The 20,320-nt window shown below is 61.4% G+C and overlaps 1 protein-coding gene across 1 annotated transcript in view; it reads right to left on the bottom strand.

Annotated features, from left to right (window-relative positions):
• Positions 1 to 329: 329 nt before the first annotated feature.
• Positions 330 to 20,320, bottom strand: part of ddx23 (DEAD (Asp-Glu-Ala-Asp) box polypeptide 23) — a 27,156-nt gene continuing 7,165 nt past the window's right edge. Inside the window, 13 exon segments of the mRNA XM_068025335.1 lie at positions 330 to 1,192; positions 7,865 to 8,039; positions 9,336 to 9,444; positions 9,632 to 9,783; positions 10,065 to 10,307; positions 11,362 to 11,539; positions 13,739 to 13,884; positions 14,339 to 14,564; positions 15,979 to 16,122; positions 16,494 to 16,551; positions 16,554 to 16,605; positions 17,111 to 17,244; positions 18,676 to 18,814. Of these exon segments, the coding sequence (XP_067881436.1) occupies positions 969 to 1,192; positions 7,865 to 8,039; positions 9,336 to 9,444; positions 9,632 to 9,783; positions 10,065 to 10,307; positions 11,362 to 11,539; positions 13,739 to 13,884; positions 14,339 to 14,564; positions 15,979 to 16,122; positions 16,494 to 16,551; positions 16,554 to 16,605; positions 17,111 to 17,244; positions 18,676 to 18,814 (1,980 nt within the window). The 3' untranslated portion in view covers positions 330 to 968.

The raw sequence follows: 20,320 nt of genomic DNA, 5'->3' as shown, positions 1-20,320 counted from the left end.
GAGCTCCCTCTGACAGAAAGCAGTAGATGCTGGGGGGGGGGGGGGGGGGAGATCAATTAGTAATTGGAGATGGATAGATTTTTATTGCCAGACAAGGGTACTGGGGGGGTACAGAGCCAAGGCACGTGGACGGAGCAGGGATACAGATGAATGGACTCCTCCAGGGAGAGAGAGGGGAAAGAGGGGCCAGCGAGAAGGGGTGGGAGCAGGGAGAGAATTGCACCAGAGAGACAGAGAGGACGCAGAAATAGGCTTCCGCACACGCGCACGCAGTGCTAAACACTTTGACCCGAGCACATGCACAGAAAGTCAGGGATACACAGCGGAGCTGAATTGTAAAAGAACTTTTTCCTCTTTATTATTGTGCTGTAGCGAGTGAGATGCTTAAATATATAGATGTATATTTAAAACAACGAACTTGCACATCTGACCTTCCTGCCCAGGGAAGTGGTCATTTGTTTGGTCAGTCACTGCCGGGTCAGAGGACACGAGACACGCCCGGGGGGTAGGGGTGGGGTTTCTTTTTAAAATATATATTTTAAACGGACAGCAAACGCACGCCAGCCCTGTCGACATTGCTGCGCCCGGGAGGGTCCCAGAGAGCAGGGCGCGGATACCAGCGATGCACCAGCGTCGCTCTTTCACTCCCCCTGCCTGAAGGCGAACTACCGCGAGGAACAGGCCCCGCCAACACCTCCCCACTGCCACCCCGACAAAAAAAAAACAAAAAAAGCACGGCGGTCCATGGCGGGCTCCCGTTTACCGCTGCCGGTTTTATTGCTGACCGGGGCGATCGGCCCGCGCTTCCCTTCCCCAAGAGGAGGGGGGGGAGGAGGGGTGCGCGGGCGACGCTAGGGGGAAATGAGGGGCACGCGCAATTGGGGACGTGTGCAGATTTCTGGGGTGGGGGGTGGGTTACGTCGATGAGTAATCTGGAATCACTGTTAAGCCGGGTCCTGGCCCTAGGCCTAGGCGAAGATGGTCTCCTCACGCCGCTTCTTGGTAAGGATGGTGCCGGGCTTGTGCTGGGCGTCCGGATGGTTGGACAGTTCGGGGGGGCAAGACGACACGGGGCTCTCCAGGATGGCCTGCTTCAGGTCGTAGAACACCGAGGAGTCCTCCTTGGTCAGGAAGGTGACGGCCACACCACTCTTCCCAGCTCGGCCCGTCCGACCGATACGGTGAATGTAATCTGCACCGGGGGGCAAGGGGTCGGGGGGTGGGGGGGGGGGGGGGGGGGGGAGAGGGGTTGGGGTTGGGCAGGGGAGAAGAGAGAGAGAGAGAGAGGGGGGCGGGGGGGGATGAGAGAGAGGGGGGCGGGGGGGATGAGAGAGAGGGGGGCGGGGGGGATGAGAGAGAGGGGGGCGGGGGGGATGAGAGAGAGGGGGGCGGGGGGGATGAGAGAGAGGGGGGCGGGGGGGATGAGAGAGAGGGGGGCGGGGGGGGATGAGAGAGAGGGGGGCGGGGGGGATGAGAGAGAGGGGGGCGGGGGGGATGAGAGAGAGGGGGGCGGGGGGGATGAGAGAGAGGGGGGCGGGGGGGATGAGAGAGAGGGGGGCGGGGGGGATGAGAGAGAGGGGGGCGGGGGGGATGAGAGAGAGGGGGGCGGGGGGGATGAGAGAGAGGGGGGCGGGGGGGATGAGAGAGAGGGGGGCGGGGGGGATGAGAGAGAGGGGGGCGGGGGGGATGAGAGAGAGGGGGGCGGGGGGGATGAGAGAGAGGGGGGCGGGGGGGATGAGAGAGAGGGGGGCGGGGGGGATGAGAGAGAGGGGGGCGGGGGGGATGAGAGAGAGGGGGGCGGGGGGGATGAGAGAGAGGGGGGCGGGGGGGGATGAGAGCGAGGGGGGCGGGGGGGATGAGAGCGAGGGGGGCGGGGGGGATGAGAGCGAGGGGGGCGGGGGGGATGAGAGCGAGGGGGGCGGGGGGGATGAGAGCGAGGGGGGCGGGGGGGATGAGAGCGAGGGGGGCGGGGGGGATGAGAGCGAGGGGGGCGGGGGGGATGAGAGCGAGGGGGGCGGGGGGGATGAGAGCGAGGGGGGCGGGGGGGATGAGAGCGAGGGGGGCGGGGGGGATGAGAGCGAGGGGGGCGGGGGGGATGAGAGCGAGGGGGGCGGGGGGGATGAGAGCGAGGGGGGCGGGGGGGATGAGAGCGAGGGGGGCGGGGGGGATGAGAGCGAGGGGGGCGGGGGGGATGAGAGCGAGGGGGGCGGGGGGGATGAGAGCGAGGGGGGCGGGGGGGATGAGAGCGAGGGGGGCGGGGGGGATGAGAGCGAGGGGGGCGGGGGGGATGAGGGAGAGGGGGGCGGGGGGGATGAGGGAGAGGGGGGCGGGGGGGATGAGGGAGAGGGGGGCGGGGGGGATGAGGGAGAGGGGGGCGGGGGGGATGAGGGAGAGGGGGGCGGGGGGGATGAGGGAGAGGGGGGCGGGGGGGATGAGGGAGAGGGGGGGCGGGGGGGATGAGGGAGAGGGGGGCGGGGGGGATGAGGGAGAGGGGGGCGGGGGGGATGAGGGAGAGGGGGGCGGGGGGGATGAGGGAGAGGGGGGCGGGGGGGATGAGGGAGAGGGGGGCGGGGGGGATGAGGGAGAGGGGGGCGGGGGGGATGAGGGAGAGGGGGGCGGGGGGGATGAGGGAGAGGGGGGCGGGGGGGATGAGGGAGAGGGGGGCGGGGGGGATGAGGGAGAGGGGGGCGGGGGGGATGAGGGAGAGGGGGGCGGGGGGGATGAGGGAGAGGGGGGCGGGGGGGATGAGGGAGAGGGGGGCGGGGGGGATGAGAGAGAGGGGGGCGGGGGGGATGAGAGAGAGGGGGGCGGGGGGGATGAGAGAGAGGGGGGCGGGGGGGATGAGAGAGAGGGGGGCGGGGGGGATGAGAGAGAGGGGGGCGGGGGGGATGAGAGAGAGGGGGGCGGGGGGGATGAGAGAGAGGGGGGCGGGGGGGATGAGAGAGAGGGGGGCGGGGGGGATGAGAGAGAGGGGGGCGGGGGGGATGAGAGAGAGGGGGGCGGGGGGGATGAGAGAGAGGGGGGCGGGGGGGATGAGAGAGAGGGGGGCGGGGGGGATGAGAGAGAGGGGGGCGGGGGGGATGAGAGAGAGGGGGGCGGGGGGGATGAGAGAGAGGGGGGCGGGGGGGATGAGAGAGAGGGGGGCGGGGGGGATGAGAGAGAGGGGGGCGGGGGGGATGAGAGAGAGGGGGGCGGGGGGGATGAGAGAGAGGGGGGCGGGGGGGATGAGAGAGAGGGGGGCGGGGGGGATGAGAGAGAGGGGGGCGGGGGGGATGAGAGAGAGGGGGGCGGGGGGGATGAGAGAGAGGGGGGCGGGGGGGATGAGAGAGAGGGGGGCGGGGGGGATGAGAGAGAGGGGGGCGGGGGGGATGAGAGAGAGGGGGGCGGGGGGGATGAGAGAGAGGGGGGCGGGGGGGATGAGAGAGAGGGGGGCGGGGGGGATGAGAGAGAGGGGGGCGGGGGGGATGAGAGAGAGGGGGGCGGGGGGGATGAGAGAGAGGGGGGCGGGGGGGATGAGAGAGAGGGGGGCGGGGGGGATGAGAGAGAGGGGGGCGGGGGGGATGAGAGAGAGGGGGGCGGGGGGGATGAGAGAGAGGGGGGCGGGGGGGATGAGAGAGAGGGGGGCGGGGGGGATGAGAGAGAGGGGGGCGGGGGGGATGAGAGAGAGGGGGGCGGGGGGGATGAGAGAGAGGGGGGCGGGGGGGATGAGAGAGAGGGGGGCGGGGGGGATGAGAGAGAGGGGGGCGGGGGGGATGAGAGAGAGGGGGGCGGGGGGGATGAGAGAGAGGGGGGCGGGGGGGATGAGAGAGAGGGGGGCGGGGGGGATGAGAGAGAGGGGGGCGGGGGGGATGAGAGAGAGGGGGGCGGGGGGGATGAGAGAGAGGGGGGCGGGGGGGATGAGAGAGAGGGGGGCGGGGGGGATGAGAGAGAGGGGGGCGGGGGGGATGAGAGAGAGGGGGGCGGGGGGGATGAGAGAGAGGGGGGCGGGGGGGATGAGAGAGAGGGGGGCGGGGGGGATGAGAGAGAGGGGGGCGGGGGGGATGAGAGAGAGGGGGGCGGGGGGGATGAGAGAGAGGGGGGCGGGGGGGATGAGAGAGAGGGGGGCGGGGGGGATGAGAGAGAGGGGGGCGGGGGGGATGAGAGAGAGGGGGGCGGGGGGGATGAGAGAGAGGGGGGCGGGGGGGATGAGAGAGAGGGGGGCGGGGGGGATGAGAGAGAGGGGGGCGGGGGGGATGAGAGAGAGGGGGGCGGGGGGGATGAGAGAGAGGGGGGCGGGGGGGATGAGAGAGAGGGGGGCGGGGGGGATGAGAGAGAGGGGGGCGGGGGGGATGAGAGAGAGGGGGGCGGGGGGGATGAGAGAGAGGGGGGCGGGGGGGATGAGAGAGAGGGGGGCGGGGGGGATGAGAGAGAGGGGGGCGGGGGGGATGAGAGAGAGGGGGGCGGGGGGGATGAGAGAGAGGGGGGCGGGGGGGATGAGAGAGAGGGGGGCGGGGGGGATGAGAGAGAGGGGGGCGGGGGGGATGAGAGAGAGGGGGGCGGGGGGGATGAGAGAGAGGGGGGCGGGGGGGATGAGAGAGAGGGGGGCGGGGGGGATGAGAGAGAGGGGGGCGGGGGGGATGAGAGAGAGGGGGGCGGGGGGGATGAGAGAGAGGGGGGCGGGGGGATGAGAGAGAGGGGGGCGGGGGGGATGAGAGAGAGGGGGGCGGGGGGGGATGAGAGAGAGGGGGGCGGGGGGGATGAGAGAGAGGGGGGCGGGGGGGATGAGAGAGAGGGGGGCGGGGGGGATGAGAGAGAGGGGGGGCGGGGGGGATGAGAGAGAGGGGGGCGGGGGGGATGAGAGAGAGGGGGGCGGGGGGGATGAGAGAGAGGGGGGCGGGGGGGATGAGAGAGAGGGGGGCGGGGGGGATGAGAGAGAGGGGGGCGGGGGGGATGAGAGAGAGGGGGGCGGGGGGGATGAGAGAGAGGGGGGCGGGGGGGATGAGAGAGAGGGGGGCGGGGGGGATGAGAGAGAGGGGGGCGGGGGGGATGAGAGAGAGGGGGGCCGGGGGGGATGAGAGAGAGGGGGGCGGGGGGGATGAGAGAGAGGGGGGCGGGGGGGATGAGAGAGAGGGGGGCGGGGGGGATGAGAGAGAGGGGGGCGGGGGGGATGAGAGAGAGGGGGGCGGGGGGGATGAGAGAGAGGGGGGCGGGGGGGATGAGAGAGAGGGGGGCGGGGGGGGATGAGAGAGAGGGGGGCGGGGGGGATGAGAGAGAGGGGGGCGGGGGGGATGAGAGAGAGGGGGGCGGGGGGGATGAGAGAGAGGGGGGCGGGGGGGATGAGAGAGAGGGGGGCGGGGGGGATGAGAGAGAGGGGGGCGGGGGGGATGAGAGAGAGGGGGGCGGGGGGGATGAGAGAGAGGGGGGCGGGGGGATGAGAGAGAGGGGGGCGGGGGGATGAGAGAGAGGGGGGCGGGGGGATGAGAGAGAGGGGGGCGGGGGGATGAGAGGGAGGGGGGCGGGGGGATGAGAGAGAGGGGGGCGGGGGGAGAGAGAGAGGGGGGCGGGGGGAGAGAGAGAGGGGGGCGGGGGGAGAGAGAGGGGGGGTGGGGTGGGAGAGAGAGGGGGGGCGGGGGTATGAGAAAGAGGAGGGCGGGGTGAGGGAGGGGTTGGATGGGGAGAAAGGGGAAGAGGGCAAGACGGGGAAGTGAAAGAACGAAATTAGTAAATGAACCCCTGAAACCCACCACATCACAACATGTTCGTGTATCGCACAAGCCTCAACAGGCCACGTCAACAGCAAGATCCCGCGGCTTTCACCCCTGCGCCTCATGCCACATAAAATGCACACACACTTCGCCCCCTCCCAGTGTCCACGCACTCGGGATCAAGCCCCTACACCAACCCCTCAAGCACGCCATCCCAACTGACACTCCCAGCGGTACAGCGAGACCTCTCGCACGTATGAGCAGCCTACAAGTGGGGGTGGGGCGGGGGTAAAGATCCCGCATCACTATTCAAAGGGATTGGTGGGTGCAAAGAATTCTCCTCGTGTCCTGACGACAGCATCCCTCCCATAGACATGACCACCCAGAAAAACCCATTTATCTTGTCATTCGCCTCATGACTGTTTGTGGGATCTTGCTGTGTCCACAATGCTGTCTACTTTCCTATATTTCAAAAGGATCTACACTTCAATAAAGTACCGCAAGGCTGATCTTCGATAGGAGGATGAGGGGACTGAGGGATGGTCTTTGATGTGAGAGTTAGAGGAGTGGATGGATGGTCTTTGATGGGAGAGTTAGGGGAGTGGATGGATGGTCTTTGATGGGAGAGTTAGGGGAGTGGATGGATGGTCTTCGATGGGAGAGTTAGAGGAGTGGATGGATGGTCTTCGATGGGAGAGTTAGAGGAGTAGATGGATGGTCTTTGATGGGAGAGTTAGAGGAGTGGATGGATGGTCTTTGATGGGAGAGTTAGAGGAGTGGATGGATGGTCTTTGATGGGAGAGTTAGAGGAGTGGATGGATGGTCTTTGATGGGAGAGCTAGAGGAGTGGATGGATGGTCTATGATGGGAGAGTTAGAGGAGTGGATGGATGGTCTTTGATGGGAGAGTTAGAGGAGTGGATGGATGGTCTTTGATGGGAGAGTTAGAGGAGTGGATGGATGGTCTTTGATGGGAGAGTTAGAGGAGTGGATGGATGGTCTTTGATGGGAGAGTTAGAGGAGTGGATGGATGGTCTTTGATGGGAGAGTTAGAGGAGTGGATGGATGGTCTTTGATGGGAGAGCTAGAGGAGTGGATGGATGGTCTTTGATGGGAGAGTTAGAGGAGTGGATGGATGGTCTTTGATGGGAGAGTTAGAGGAGTGGATGGATGGTCTTTGATGGGAGAGTTAGAGGAGTGGATGGATGATCTTTGATGGGAGAGTTAGAGGAGTGGATGGATGGTCTTTGATGGGAGAGTTAGAGGAGTGGATGGATGGTCTTTGATGGGAGAGTTAGAGGAGTGGATGGATGGTCTTTGATGGGAGAGTTAGAGGAGTGGATGGATGGTCTTTGATGGGAGAGTTAGAGGAGTGGATGGATGGTCTTTGATGGGAGAGTTAGAGGAGTGGATGGATGGTCTTTGATGGGAGAGTTAGAGGAGTGGATGGATGGTCTTTGATGGGAGAGTTAGAGGAGTGGATGGATGGTCTTTGATGGGAGAGTTAGAGGAGTGGATGGATGGTCTTTGATGGGAGAGTTAGAGGAGTGGATGGATGGTCTTTGATGGGAGAGTTAGAGGAGTGGATGGATGGTCTTTGATGGGAGAGTTAGAGGAGTGGATGGATGGTCTTTGATGGGAGAGTTAGAGGAGTGGATGGATGGTCTTCGATGGGAGAGTTAGGGGAGTGGATGGATGGTCTTTGATGGGAGAGTTAGGGGAGTGGATGGGTGATCTTTGATGGGAGAGATAATGGTCTGGAGGGATGGGCTCTGATGGGAGTCAGGGGGCTGGGGAAGAGACGAAGTGGCAGCAAATCTGTCCCTATTCTTCCTGCCTGGGAACTAAGTACGGTGAATATATTTTGCAGTCTGGCAGACCCAAGTGCATTCGGCCAATTCCGGCCTCTCTCACATCCCCCAACGCCCCCAGCGATTCCCATCGCTGCACCATCGGAGGCCATGCCTTCAGCTGCCTGGGCCCCGAGCTCTGGAATTGCCTCCTTAACCCTCTCTGCCCCTCTCTCTCTCTCTCCTCAAAACCGCTTTCTGCTTGGTCGCCTGCCCGGATATCTCCTTATGTGGCTTGCTGCCGACGTGTGAACAACGTAGGCTCCCCGGGTCGCGCCTTGGGGCATCTTCACTAAGTTAAAGGCGCCGTACGATCGGAAGTTTCTCTTACCTTCGATGTTCTTGGCCATGTCGTAGTTGAGAACCATCGAGACGTCGTGGATATCGATACCTCGGCCCGCCACATCTGTAGCCACTAGGATGTCCTTAGCGCCAGCCTTAAGGTTAGACAGTGCAAACTCTCTCTGTTCTTGTCCTTTCCCTCCGTGCAGAGTGCAGGCATTGAACTGAAAAGAAGAGGGGGGGAGAGAGAAGAGTGTGCATTAAAAATACAGAGTAAAGCTCCCTCTACACTGACCCCCATCAAACACTCCCAGGACAGGTACAGTACGGGGGGGTTAGATACAGAGTAAAGCTCCCTCTACACTGTCCCCCATCAAACACTCCCAGGACAGGTACAGTACGGGGGGTTAGATACAGAGTAAAGCTCCCTCTACACTGTCCCCATCAAACACTCCCAGGACAGGTACAGTACGGGGGGTTAGATACAGAGTAAAGCTCCCTCTACACTGTCCCCATCAAACACTCCCAGGACAGGTACAGTACGGGGGGGTTAGATACAGAGTAAAGCTCCCTCTACACTGTCCCCCATCAAACACTCCCAGGACAGGTACAGTACGGGGGGGTTAGATACAGAGTAAAGCTCCCTCTACACTGTCCCCCATCAAACACTCCCAGGACAGGTACAGTACGGGGGGGTTAGATACAGAGTAAAGCTCCCTCTACACTGTCCCCCATCAAACACTCCCAGGACAGGTACAGTACGGGGTTAGATACAGAGTAAAGCTCTAAATTTTTTTGAGAGAGTAGTTAAATAAGGTGCTTATCTCCTGGTCAGGCAGGCAAGTTGGGGGAAAACCCTAATAAATCTACTAATTTCATTAAGCATTCCCCGATGACACTTACACACATTACAAGATTCTGCAATATCAGCAGGGTCTAAGAGAGGCCACACATAATCTGGACCTGACCCTGAGGCACTGGCGAACGTGGGTGTTCATAAAAGGCTGGGTTCTCTTTCCACTTGAAAAGAGAAGGTTGAGGGGTGACCTGAACGAGGTCTTTAAAATTACAAAGGGGGTTTCGATCGGGAAGACGTAGAGATTGTTTCTGCTTGTGTGCTGGAGAGACCGGAACCAGGGGCGCCATCAATATAAGACAGTCAGCAATAAATCCAAATTGGGGAATTCAGGAGGAACGTCTTCGCCCGGAGAGCGGTGAGAATGTGGGGACTCGCGACCCACAGGTTGAGGCGAATGGCGTAGATGCATTTAAGGAGGGGGAAGCTGGATAAACACACGAGGGAGAAAGGAATAGAAGGATATGGGGTGATGGGAGGGAGATGAAGTCGGGGGGGGGTGCGGGTGGAGGCTCGTGTGGAGCAGGAACGCCGGCACGGAGCAGATGGGCCGAGCGGCCTGTTTCTGTGGTGGTCAGGTTCGATGATTTGTTAATGGCGGTGGGGGGGGGGGGGGGGAAAGAGGGTAGAAAAGGTGAGCAGTCGGACACGTCTCTTTACTTACTCCCATCTTCTCCAGCGATTTTGCCAACACGTCGCAGCCTTTTTTCTGATTGACAAAGATGATAATCGGAGGGTCAAAGCCTTGCTCCAGGAGAGCAAGCAACTTCTTCCTGAAAACAGAACAAAAGCGACATCAGAACCACCTGTGCCACGGGGAGCCACGGGAACAGGAAGGAGACCGTCCAGCCCCTCCCCGAGCCCGTTACACAGTAACGGGAGGAGGCCATTTATTAGCCCTTCCGTCCACACCCACCTGTCCCACGGCCACCACCCCCTCCCCACCACCGCCCCAGTTACCTCTTTTCGCCCTCCGACATGAGGTAGACCCGCTGCTCGACACGCTCGTGGGGCTTCCCGGCGGAGCCGATGTAGACGACCGCCGGTCTGCGCAGGTAGCTCCGGGCGAGCCTCTCCACCGACGGAGGCATGGTGGCGGTGAACATGACCGTCTGCGGCAGGGTGGGAGGAGGAGGAGGAGAGAAATAAAAAAACCATCAACCAGAGCAGCCCGAATCACAGCCTGAAACCCCCACCCCCGGTCGGGCTACGGGGGGATAGAGCAGGGGCAGGGGGGGGAATGGGACTGACTGGATTGCTCTAGAGAGAGCCAGCATGGATTCGATGCGCCGAATGGCCGGCTCCTGCGCCGTAATGAATCTGCCACTCTCCGTGATGCAGCCCACACCCCCCCCACACCCCGCTTCCCCCTCAGCCGCACTAGCCTCCGTACCTGTCTGTACTTGTGCTTGCCCAGCTCGAAGTTGGCCATCATCTTCTCCGGGTCCTCGGCCTCGTCCGTGTCCGGCTTCTGGTTGGTGACGGGCATGTGCTCGAGAATCCTCTGCACGTCGGGCTCGAAGCCCATGTCGATCATCCTGTCCGCCTCGTCGAGCACCACGTAGGTGCAGCGGCTGAGCACCAGGTACCTGTTCTCCAGGACGTCGATCAGGCGCCCCGGGGTGGCGATCACAATCTTCAAGAAAAGAGCACACGTTAGGTCAGAAATAGGCGGCAGGCGGAGGCCGTTCGGCCCCTTCGAGCCTGCTCCACCATTCAGTAAGGTCACGGCTGACCCTCGACCTCAACTCCACTTTCCCGCCCTCTACCGCGATTCCCTCAGTGTCCCAAAAAAACTAACAATCCAAATCTTGAATATATTCCCTCGGTACTGACCCTCCGACAGTGCGGCACTCCCTCAGCACTGACCCTCCGACAGTGCGGCACTCCCTCAGCACTGACCCTCCGACAGTGCGGCACTCCCTCAGCACTGACCCTCCGACAGTGCGGCACTCCCTCAGCACTGACCCTCCGACAGTGCGGCACTCCCTCAGCACTGACCCTCCGACAGTGCGGCACTCCCTCAGCACTGACCCTCCGACAGTGCGGCACTCCCTCAGCACTGACCCTCCGACAGTGCGGCACTCCCTCAGCACTGACCCTCCGACAGTGCGGCACTCCCTCAGCACTGACCCTCCGACAGTGCGGCACTCCCTCAGCACTGACCCTCCGACACTGCGGCACTCCCTCAGCACTGACCCTCCGACACTGCGGCACTCCCTCAGCACTGACCCTCCGACACTGCGGCACTCCCTCAGCACTGACCCTCCGACACTGCGGCACTCCCTCAGCACTGACCCTCCGACAGTGCGGCACTCCCTCAGCACTGACCCTCCGACAGTGCGGTGCTCCCTCAGTACTGACCCTCCGACAGTGCGGTGCTCCCTCAGTACTGACCCGCTGACAGTGCGGCGCTCCCTCAGTACTGACCCTCCGACAGTGCGGTGCTCCCTCAGTACTGACCCGCTGACAGTGCGGCGCTCCCTCAGTACTGACCCTCCGACAGTGCAGTGCTCCCTCAGCACTGACCCTCCGACAGGGCTGCACTCCCTCAGTACTGACCCTCCGACACTGCGTCATTTCTCAGTAATGACCCTCCGACAGGGCCGCACTCCCTCAGTAATGACCCTCCGCGCACCCAGATGTACCGCAGTTTTGCTGTAAATAACACACGTCAGGCACTGAGTTACCTCACACCCCATACGCAGTCGGAAGCCCTGGTCCTCCCGAGAGATGCCGCCAATCACTGCCACCGTGCGGATACCCAGAGGCTTGCCGAACTTGATGGTCTCCTCCTCAATCTGCTGAGCCAGCTCACGGGTGGGAGCCAAGATAATGGCATAGGGACCTTGGTCAGACTCCTCGATCCTGCAAAAAGGAGGGGAGGCAAGCGGAAAGACTTATCTGGGATCGTTCTCCTTACAGCCGAGAAGGTTCGGAGGAGATTTAATCGAGGCGTTCCGAATTAGGAGGGGGTTTGGATAGAGTACAGGGAGAGGGAGAAACTGTTTCCGGTGGCGGGAGGATCGGTAACCAGAGGGACACAGATTTGAGATAATCGGCAAAAGAACCAGAGGGGGGAGAAAAGGAGGATAATTTTATTTTAATGCGGGGAGTTGTTGTGATCTGGAACGCGCTGCCTGAAAGGGCGGTGGAAGCAGATTCAATAGTAACTTTCAAAAGGGGGAATTGGATAAATACTGGAAGGGGTAACATTTGCAGGGACGTGGGGGGGAAAAGAGCAGGAGGGGGGAGCGGGGACTAATTGGATAGATCGTTCAAAGAGCCGGGCACAGACACGATGGAACGAATGGACTCCTCCTGTGGTGTGTGGCTCTGCAATTCTTCAAGAGTGTTGCCAGGCTATTGAACCATGGGAGGCGTCAGCGATCGGGGCGGGAATCTGAGCTGGTTTCTCCCCCCTTGCCCAGGCAGCGATCACCTTAATGGAAAACAGGCGGAACTCGTGGGTCCTCTTCGATGCACACGGGGCAGCTGATGAATTCACCAAGGTGTCGGAAGTGGGGAGGGGGGGGCGGGAGGCCGGGGGGGACACAGGGCTGGCAGGCCACTGGGAAACAGTCTCCCTGCTCTTCTTGTACATCTGCTTGAAGGGACAGATGGCGTCTGGGCTTAACATCTCATCCGAAAGACGGCATTTAAAACAGGGCAGTGGTCCCTCCGAAAGTGCGCTGGTCAATCAGTACTGACCCTCCGACAGTGCAGCACTCCCTCATCACTGACCCTCCGACAGTGCGGCGCTCCCTCGGCGCTGACCCTCCGACAGCGCGGCGCTCCCTCGGCGCTGACCCTCCGACAGCGCGGCGCTCCCTCGGCGCTGACCCTCCGACAGCGCGGCGCTCCCTCGGCGCTGACCCTCCGACAGCGCGGCGCTCCCTCGGCGCTGACCCTCCGACAGCGCGGCGCTCCCTCGGCGCTGACCCTCCGACAGCGCGGCGCTCCCTCGGCGCTGACCCTCCGACAGCGCGGCGCTCCCTCGGCGCTGACCCTCCGACAGCGCGGCGCTCCCTCGGCGCTGACCCTCCGACAGCGCGGCGCTCCCTCAGCGCTGACCCTCCGACAGCGCGGCGCTCCCTCAGCGCTGACCCTCCGACAGCGCGGCGCTCCCTCAGCGCTGACCCTCCGACAGCGCGGCGCTCCCTCAGCGCTGACCCTCCGACAGCGCGGCGCTCCCTCAGCGCTGACCCTCCGACAGCGCGGCGCTCCCTCAGCGCTGACCCTCCGACAGCGCGGCGCTCCCTCAGCGCTGACCCTCCGACAGCGCGGCGCTCCCTCAGCGCTGACCCTCCGACAGCGCGGCGCTCCCTCAGCGCTGACCCTCCGACAGCGCGGCGCTCCCTCAGCGCTGACCCTCCGACAGCGCGGCGCTCCCTCAGCGCTGACCCTCCGACAGCGCGGCGCTCCCTCAGCGCTGACCCTCCGACAGCGCGGCGCTCCCTCAGCGCTGACCCTCCGACAGCGCGGCGCTCCCTCAGCGCTGACCCTCCGACAGCGCGGCGCTCCCTCAGCGCTGACCCTCCGACAGCGCGGCGCTCCCTCAGCGCTGACCCTCCGACAGCGCGGCGCTCCCTCAGCGCTGACCCTCCGACAGCGCGGCGCTCCCTCAGCGCTGACCCTCCGACAGCGCGGCGCTCCCTCAGCGCTGACCCTCCGACAGCGCGGCGCTCCCTCAGCGCTGACCCTCCGACAGCGCGGCGCTCCCTCAGCGCTGACCCTCCGACAGCGCGGCGCTCCCTCAGCGCTGACCCTCCGACAGCGCGGCGCTCCCTCAGCGCTGACCCTCCGACAGCGCGGCGCTCCCTCAGCGCTGACCCTCCGACAGCGCGGCGCTCCCTCAGCGCTGACCCTCCGACAGCGCGGCGCTCCCTCAGCGCTGACCCTCCGACAGCGCGGCGCTCCCTCAGCGCTGACCCTCCGACAGCGCGGCGCTCCCTCAGCGCTGACCCTCCGACAGCGCGGCGCTCCCTCAGCACTGACCCTCCGACAGCGCTGCGCTCCCTCAGCGCTGTGCCACAGCTCACACTGCAGTGTTTTGCATCGCACTACCTGTCGAGTTTCGGGAGGGTGGTGATCCAGACCAGTAGCGGAATGAGGAAAGCCGCTGTCTTGCCACTGCCCGTCTCAGCCACACCGATGATGTCTCTGTTCTGGAGCCCGATGGGGATGGCCTGCCGCTGGATGGGGGTCGGTTCCTGCAAGAACAGAGCAAGGCAAGAACGGTAGTAGTTAGGGCTCCAGGACCTCCCCGCCGATGGCTGCACAACGTCTACCGAGCCCCGGGAACGGGCCGTACGACTACAAGAGGCATCGCATCCAGGTTCAATGGCATCCAACAACAACATCAGACCCCGAGCCACATAAAGGGGCTATTAGGGCCTGGCGGCCAAAAACTCGGTCAGAGAGGGAGGTTTTACAGAGTGTCTGAAAGGAGGGGAGAGAGGTGGTTTCTCGGGGCGGGGGTAGGACCCCACACACACAGGCACCGGACGACTGGAGGCAGTAAACTTTCAACAGGTTTACAGGACCTGTGAATGCCCGATAGGGGGAGGGTTCCGGAACATTCTGCCAAGGCGAGCGGGCACCAAGGTTCTGCCCCCCGCCACCCACCCCCCCCCCCCCCACCACTCGCACCCCATCCCCCCTCACCTTGTAGCCACACTTGTCGATGACCTCCTGAATGTGCATCGGCAGACTGGAATCCTTCCAGGAGCGGATGGGGTTGGGGATCCGACCTCCCTTCGTGGTGATGCTGTAATCCTCCCGGAATATTCTCCAGTCGCGCTCCGTCATCTCGTCCAGCTTCTTCTGCGACCAGTGCCGGTCGTCCCACCGCTGCTTAGCCTCCTTCTTGCGAACTTTCCGCAGCCTCGCTCTGCGCCGAGATACGGCCCGTTAGCGGGGGGGAAACGGGCTCGTGCTTATCTAGCGTCTCGCAGGATGAGACATTTAACCGAGGACACCCGTCTGCCCACCCGGCAGACATTACCAGATCCCATGGGCATCCAACAGTGATCTGTTAATGACCGGATAATGAATGACCGGATAATGTCTTTTTTTTTTATTGATGTCGGTTGATGGATAAATATTGGCCCCAGGACACCGGAGAGAACTCCGCCCCGCCCGCTCCCCCCCCCCCCCCCCCCCCCCCCACCCTGCTCTTCTTCCAAATAGTGGCCTTGGGATCTTTTACACCCACCAGTGAGGCCAGACGGGGCCTCGGTTTAACCTCTCACCCGAAAGACAGCACGTCCAACAGTGCGGCGCTCCCTCAGGACTGACCCTCCGACAGTGCGGCGCTCCCTCAGTATTGACCCTCCGACAGTGCGGCGCTCCCTCAGCACTGACCCTCCGACAGTGCAGCACTCCCTCAGTACTGACCTTCCGACAGCGCGGCGCTCCCTCAGCACTGACCCTCCGACAGTGCGGAGCTCCCTCAGCACTGACCCTCCGACAGTGTGGTGCTCCCTCAGCACTGACCCTCCGACAGCACGGCGCTCCCTCAGCACTGACCCTCCGACAGTGCGGCGCTCCCTCAGCACTGACCCTCCGACAGTGCGGCGCTCCCTCAGCACTGACCCTCTGACAGCGCGGCGCTCCCTCAGTACTGACCCTCCGACAGTGCGGCGCTCCCTCAGTACTGACCCTCCGACAGTGCGGCGCTCCCTCAGCACTGACCCTCCGACAGGGCGGCGCTCCCTCAGCACTGACCCTCCGACAGGGCGGGGCTCCCTCAGTACTGACCCTCAGACAGGGCGGCGCTCCCTCAGCACTGACCCTCCGACAGGGCGGCGCTCCCTCAGCACTGACCCGCCGAAGGTGCTGTTCAGTACCGCCGCTCCAATAGTGACACCGTCGGGGGTACATTCACATAGTGGTAATGTAAATGTTACTGGGCTAGTATTCCAGAGGCCTGGACTAATGGTCTGGAGACAGGAGTTCAAATCCCACCCGCAGCAGCTGGCGGAATTTAAGTTCAGTTAATTAATAAATCTGGAATTAAAAAAGCGAGTCTCGTGCCGGTGGCCGGGAAACTACCGGATTATGGTAAAAAACCCACCTGGTTCTCTAATGCCCTTCAGGGAAGGAAATCTCCCGCCCTTACCCGGTCTGGCCTACACATGATACCAGACCCACAGCGACGTGGTCTGCCCTCTGACACGGCTGAGCAAGACACGTTGTCTTCAAGGCTCCCCCCACCACCTTCGCGAGGACAATCTGGGACGGGCAATACACGCGGCCTCAGCCAGCGACGCCCACCTCCCACCAACAAATATAAACCAACGTACTCCTCCTGCTCCTTCTCCTCCAGCGTGCGCCTCTTCTCCATCAGGTCCCCGTAGAAACGCGACTGCTCCCGTTTCTGCTGCTTGAGGTCGATGCCGGCGATGAAGCCACGGCCCAGGAGCTGCACGTGGTGTCGTTCCTTGTACCTGAAAGCCGAGGAGAGGCCACGTTCGTCAGTCCGACTGTGACAGCGCACGTACAACTTCTGTTCCCTCCCTCCCTGGGTTTGCCCCGCCAGGGTACCTGGCCCTCGGCCTTTATTTTTTTTTTTAACTTGCTGGAATCTCAACCCCCCACTTCCCCTCCTCCCGTGTCGGGTCAAATGACAGCAGTCGAGGAGGGATGGTACATTGGGGGCAACGGTGTCCAGCGAGTCTGCTCCCACTGCTCTGTGCTTTGCCTGGACGGGGTTGCAGGAGCTGCAAGAACACTCGAGGAGCTGGACGGCACCCAGAACAGACTGGGGGGGGAGGCGGGTGATGAAGGGGGAGGGACCTGTGTTCCCAGCGGTACTCACAGAGGGTTATAGTCCAGCGATGTGTCTTCTGAAGCGTCCCACTCGAACACAAACTTCTGTCGTTCAGATGCCTGGTCCGCCTCCGCTTCTTCACGCCTCCCAGGTAGCGTTCCTGCGGGAGCAGCAAGATCCCACTCAGCGGGGTTTGCCCAGCACCACTGCACACCCTCCTGCCACCCCCACCAAACCGTCACACCAACCCCCCCCACCCCCACCCCTTGACCAGGCTGACCCAGGGGGAAGAGAGGCCCCGGGAGCGCGCGGTTATGTGACGCCGAGCTTTTGCAGGTGGGTGGTGGGTGCTGGGGTGGGCCTAAGAGTTGCTGGGCCGTAGGGGGCGAGATGGTGGAAAGACTGAGGGCGGGTGGCAGGGCCTGGTGAGGGACCACGGAGGTTCCATGGTCCCTCACGGCCTGGTAACCCAAGCCATTTCCATCCGAGCCCAGCCAAGGAAGCGCCCGTCGGCTATTTGACTGTGGGCGCCAGCGCTGCCGAGCCTGAAACCGTTCCCACCCCGACGACATTCATCTGTGCACTTTCCGGAAGGTTGGGGCGGGGAGAGGGTTGGGAGTGCGTGTGTGTGTTGGGGGGATGGGGGGGTGCAGGAAGCACAGTACCTTGATGGCTTGCAGCTCCTTTGTTTTGTCCTTTTCCTCCCGCATCTTCAGGCGCCCACCTTCCTCGTCGTTGCCCTGGCTCTCCCGCTCCATCCTCTCCCTTCGCTCGCGCCTCTCTCTCTCCTGTGGGTCCTCTGCAGCAGGACGTTAAGAACATTAGAAACAGGAGCAGGAGTAGACCATTCGGCCCCTTGAGCCTGCTTCCCCATTCAGTAACATTGCGACTGATCCTCCACTCCAACTCCACTTTCCCGCCCTACCCCTCGATTCCCTCAGTGTGCCAAAAATCTATCTTTTTATTTTATTTGTTCATGGGGATGTGGGTGTCGCTGGCTAGGCCAGCATTTATTGCCCATCCCTAATTGCCCTTGAGAAGGTGGTGGTGAGCTGCCTTCTTGAACCGCTGCAGTCCGTGTGGGGTAGGTGACACCCACTGTGCTGTTAGGAAGGGAGTTCCAGGATTTTGACCCAGCGACAGTGAAGGAACGGCCGATATAGTTCCAAGTCAGGATGGTGTGTGACTTGGAGGGGAACTTGCAGGTGGTGGTGTTCCATGCATCTGATACCCTGGTCCTTCTAGTTGGTAGAGGTCACGGGTTCAGAAGTGGCTCCCGAAGGAGCCTTGGTGAGTTCCTGCAGTGCATCTTGTAGATGGTACACACTGCTGCCACTGTGCGTCGGTGGTGGAGGGAGTGAATGTTTGTAGATGGGGTGCCAATCAAGCGGGCTGCTTTGTACTGGATGGTGTCGAGCTTCCTGAGTGTTGTTGGAAGCTGCACCCATCCAGGCAAGTGGGGAGCATTCCATCACACTCCTGACTTGTGCCTTGTAGATGGTGGACAGGCTTTGGGGAGTCAGGAGGGGAGTTATTCACCGCAGGATTCCTAGCCTCTGACCTGCTCTTGTAGCCACGGTATTTCTATGGCTACTCCAGTTCATTTTCTGGTCAATGGTGACCCCCCTAGGATGTTGAGAGTGGGGGATTCAGCGATGGTAATGCCATTAAATGTCAAGGGGAGATGGTTACATTCTCTCTCGTTAAGAGATGGTCATTGCTGGCACTTGTGTGGCGCAAATGCCACATATCAGCCCAAGGCAGGATGTTGTCCAGGTCTTGCTGCATACGGACGTGTACCATTTGCCTTCTTAATTGCTTGCTGTACCTTCGCGTTAGCTTTCTGTGATTCGTGTACAAGGACACCCAAATCCCTCTGAACCGCAATCTCTCACCTTCTTTAAAAAAAAACTCTGCTTTCGCACTCTTCCTACCACAGTGAATAACCTCATGCTTCCACACTGATCACCATCTGCCACCTTCTTGCCCCATCTCTTAACCGGTCTACATCCCTTTGCCGCCTCTCTGCGTCCTCCTCACAGCCTACGTTCCCACCTAGCTTTGTCTCGGGACGAAGGCTGGTGGGGAGGCGGTGGGGGGGTGCGGGGGGTTTAAGTAAAAACACCTGCCAACAAACTCAGAATGCCGCCGTGGTCTCTGCTGGAGAAAAAAACATTGCTCGACCCGTTTACGGAAAGGTTTTTAAGACGGGGGTTTAACTTTAGCGCACCCAGCATTTTCCTCCCCAGCTCCTGGAACAGCTTCCGCTTTTTCCGCTCGTCGTCCTGCGCACGCCGGCGCTCGTCGACCTCCTGCTGTCGTCGTCGCAGGGCCTCCGCCTCCCGCTCGGCCTTCGAAAGGAACTTGGGCTGGAGAGCGATAGGGAGAGAGGGAGAGAGAGAGAGAGAGAATTTACTGTCACACGCTGAGCTGGTGGGAGAAAAAAAAAATAAAGCTTTGGCACCTGGGAGTCATTGCAGTAATCGCCACAGCGTCCTGCGATCTATAACTAGGGGGGACTGCCATCAAAACACATACGAATTAGGAGCAGGAGTAGGCCGCTCGGCCCCTCGAGCCTGCTCCGCCATTCAATAAGATCGTGGCTGAACTGATTGTAACCTCGACTCCACATTCCCACCTACTCCCCGATAACCTTCCACCCCCCCTTGCTCATCAAGAATCTATCTACCTCTGCCTTAAAAATATTCAAAGACTCCTGCTTCCACTGCCTTTTGGGGAAGAGAATTCCAAAGATTCACGACCCTCTGAGAGAAAACATTTCTTCCTCATCTCTGTCTTAAATGGGCGACCCCTTATTTTTAAACAGTGACCCCTAGTTCGAGATTCTCCCACAAGGGAACATCCTTTCCACATCCACACTGTCAAGACCCCTCAGGATCTTGTATGTTTCAATCAAGCCGCCTCTTACTCTTCTAAACTCCAGCGGATACAAGCCTAGCCTGTCCAACCTGTCCTCGTAAGACAGCCTTCCCATTCCAGGTATTAGTCTAGTCAACCTTCTCTGAACTGCCTCCAACGCATCTTTGAATAAGGAGACCAGTACTGTACACAGTACTCCAGATGTGGTCTCACCAATGCCCTGTATAGCTGAAGCATAACCTCCCTACTTTTATATTCAATTCCCCTCGCGATAAATGATAACATTCTATTAGCTTTCCTAATTACTTGTTGTACCTGCACACTGACCTTTTGCGATTCATGCACTAGGACACCCAGATCCCTCTGCATCTCAGAGCTCTGCAATCTCTCACCATTTAGATAATATACTTTTTTTTTAAATCTTCCTGCCAAAGTGGACAATTTCCAGTTTCCCACAATATACTCCATTTTGCCAGGTCTTTGCCCACTCACTTAACCTATCTACACCCCTCTGTGGCCCCCTTATGTCCTCTTCACAACTTACTTTCCTACTTATCTTTGGGTCATCAGCAAATTTAGCACCCATACCTTCAGTCCCTTCATCCAAGTTGTAACTATCAGGAAAGGTTGAACAGGCTGGGGCTCTTTTTGTTGGAAAAGAGAAGGCTGAGGGGTGACTCAATCGAGGTCTTTAAAATTACAAAGGGGGTTTCGATAGGGTACACGTGCTCCCAACTTGTGTGGGGTGGAGACCAGAATGAGGGGACCATCAATATAAATCCAATCGGGGAATTCAGGAGGAATGTCTTCACCCAGAGAGTGGTGAGAATGTGGGACTCGCTACCACAGGGAGTGGGTTGAGGCGAACGGCATAGATTCATTTAAGGGGTGGAGGGGTGGGGGGGGGAAGCTGGATAAACACACGAGGGAGAAAGGAATAGAAGGATATGGTGATGGGGAGGGAGGGGGAGATGAAATAGGGGTGGGAGGAGGAT

This window comes from Heterodontus francisci, unplaced genomic scaffold, assembly GCF_036365525.1.
Source record: "Heterodontus francisci isolate sHetFra1 unplaced genomic scaffold, sHetFra1.hap1 HAP1_SCAFFOLD_1118, whole genome shotgun sequence".
Taxonomy (NCBI): domain Eukaryota; kingdom Metazoa; phylum Chordata; class Chondrichthyes; order Heterodontiformes; family Heterodontidae; genus Heterodontus; species Heterodontus francisci.
This window is presented reverse-complemented; position numbering and strand designations above follow the sequence as displayed.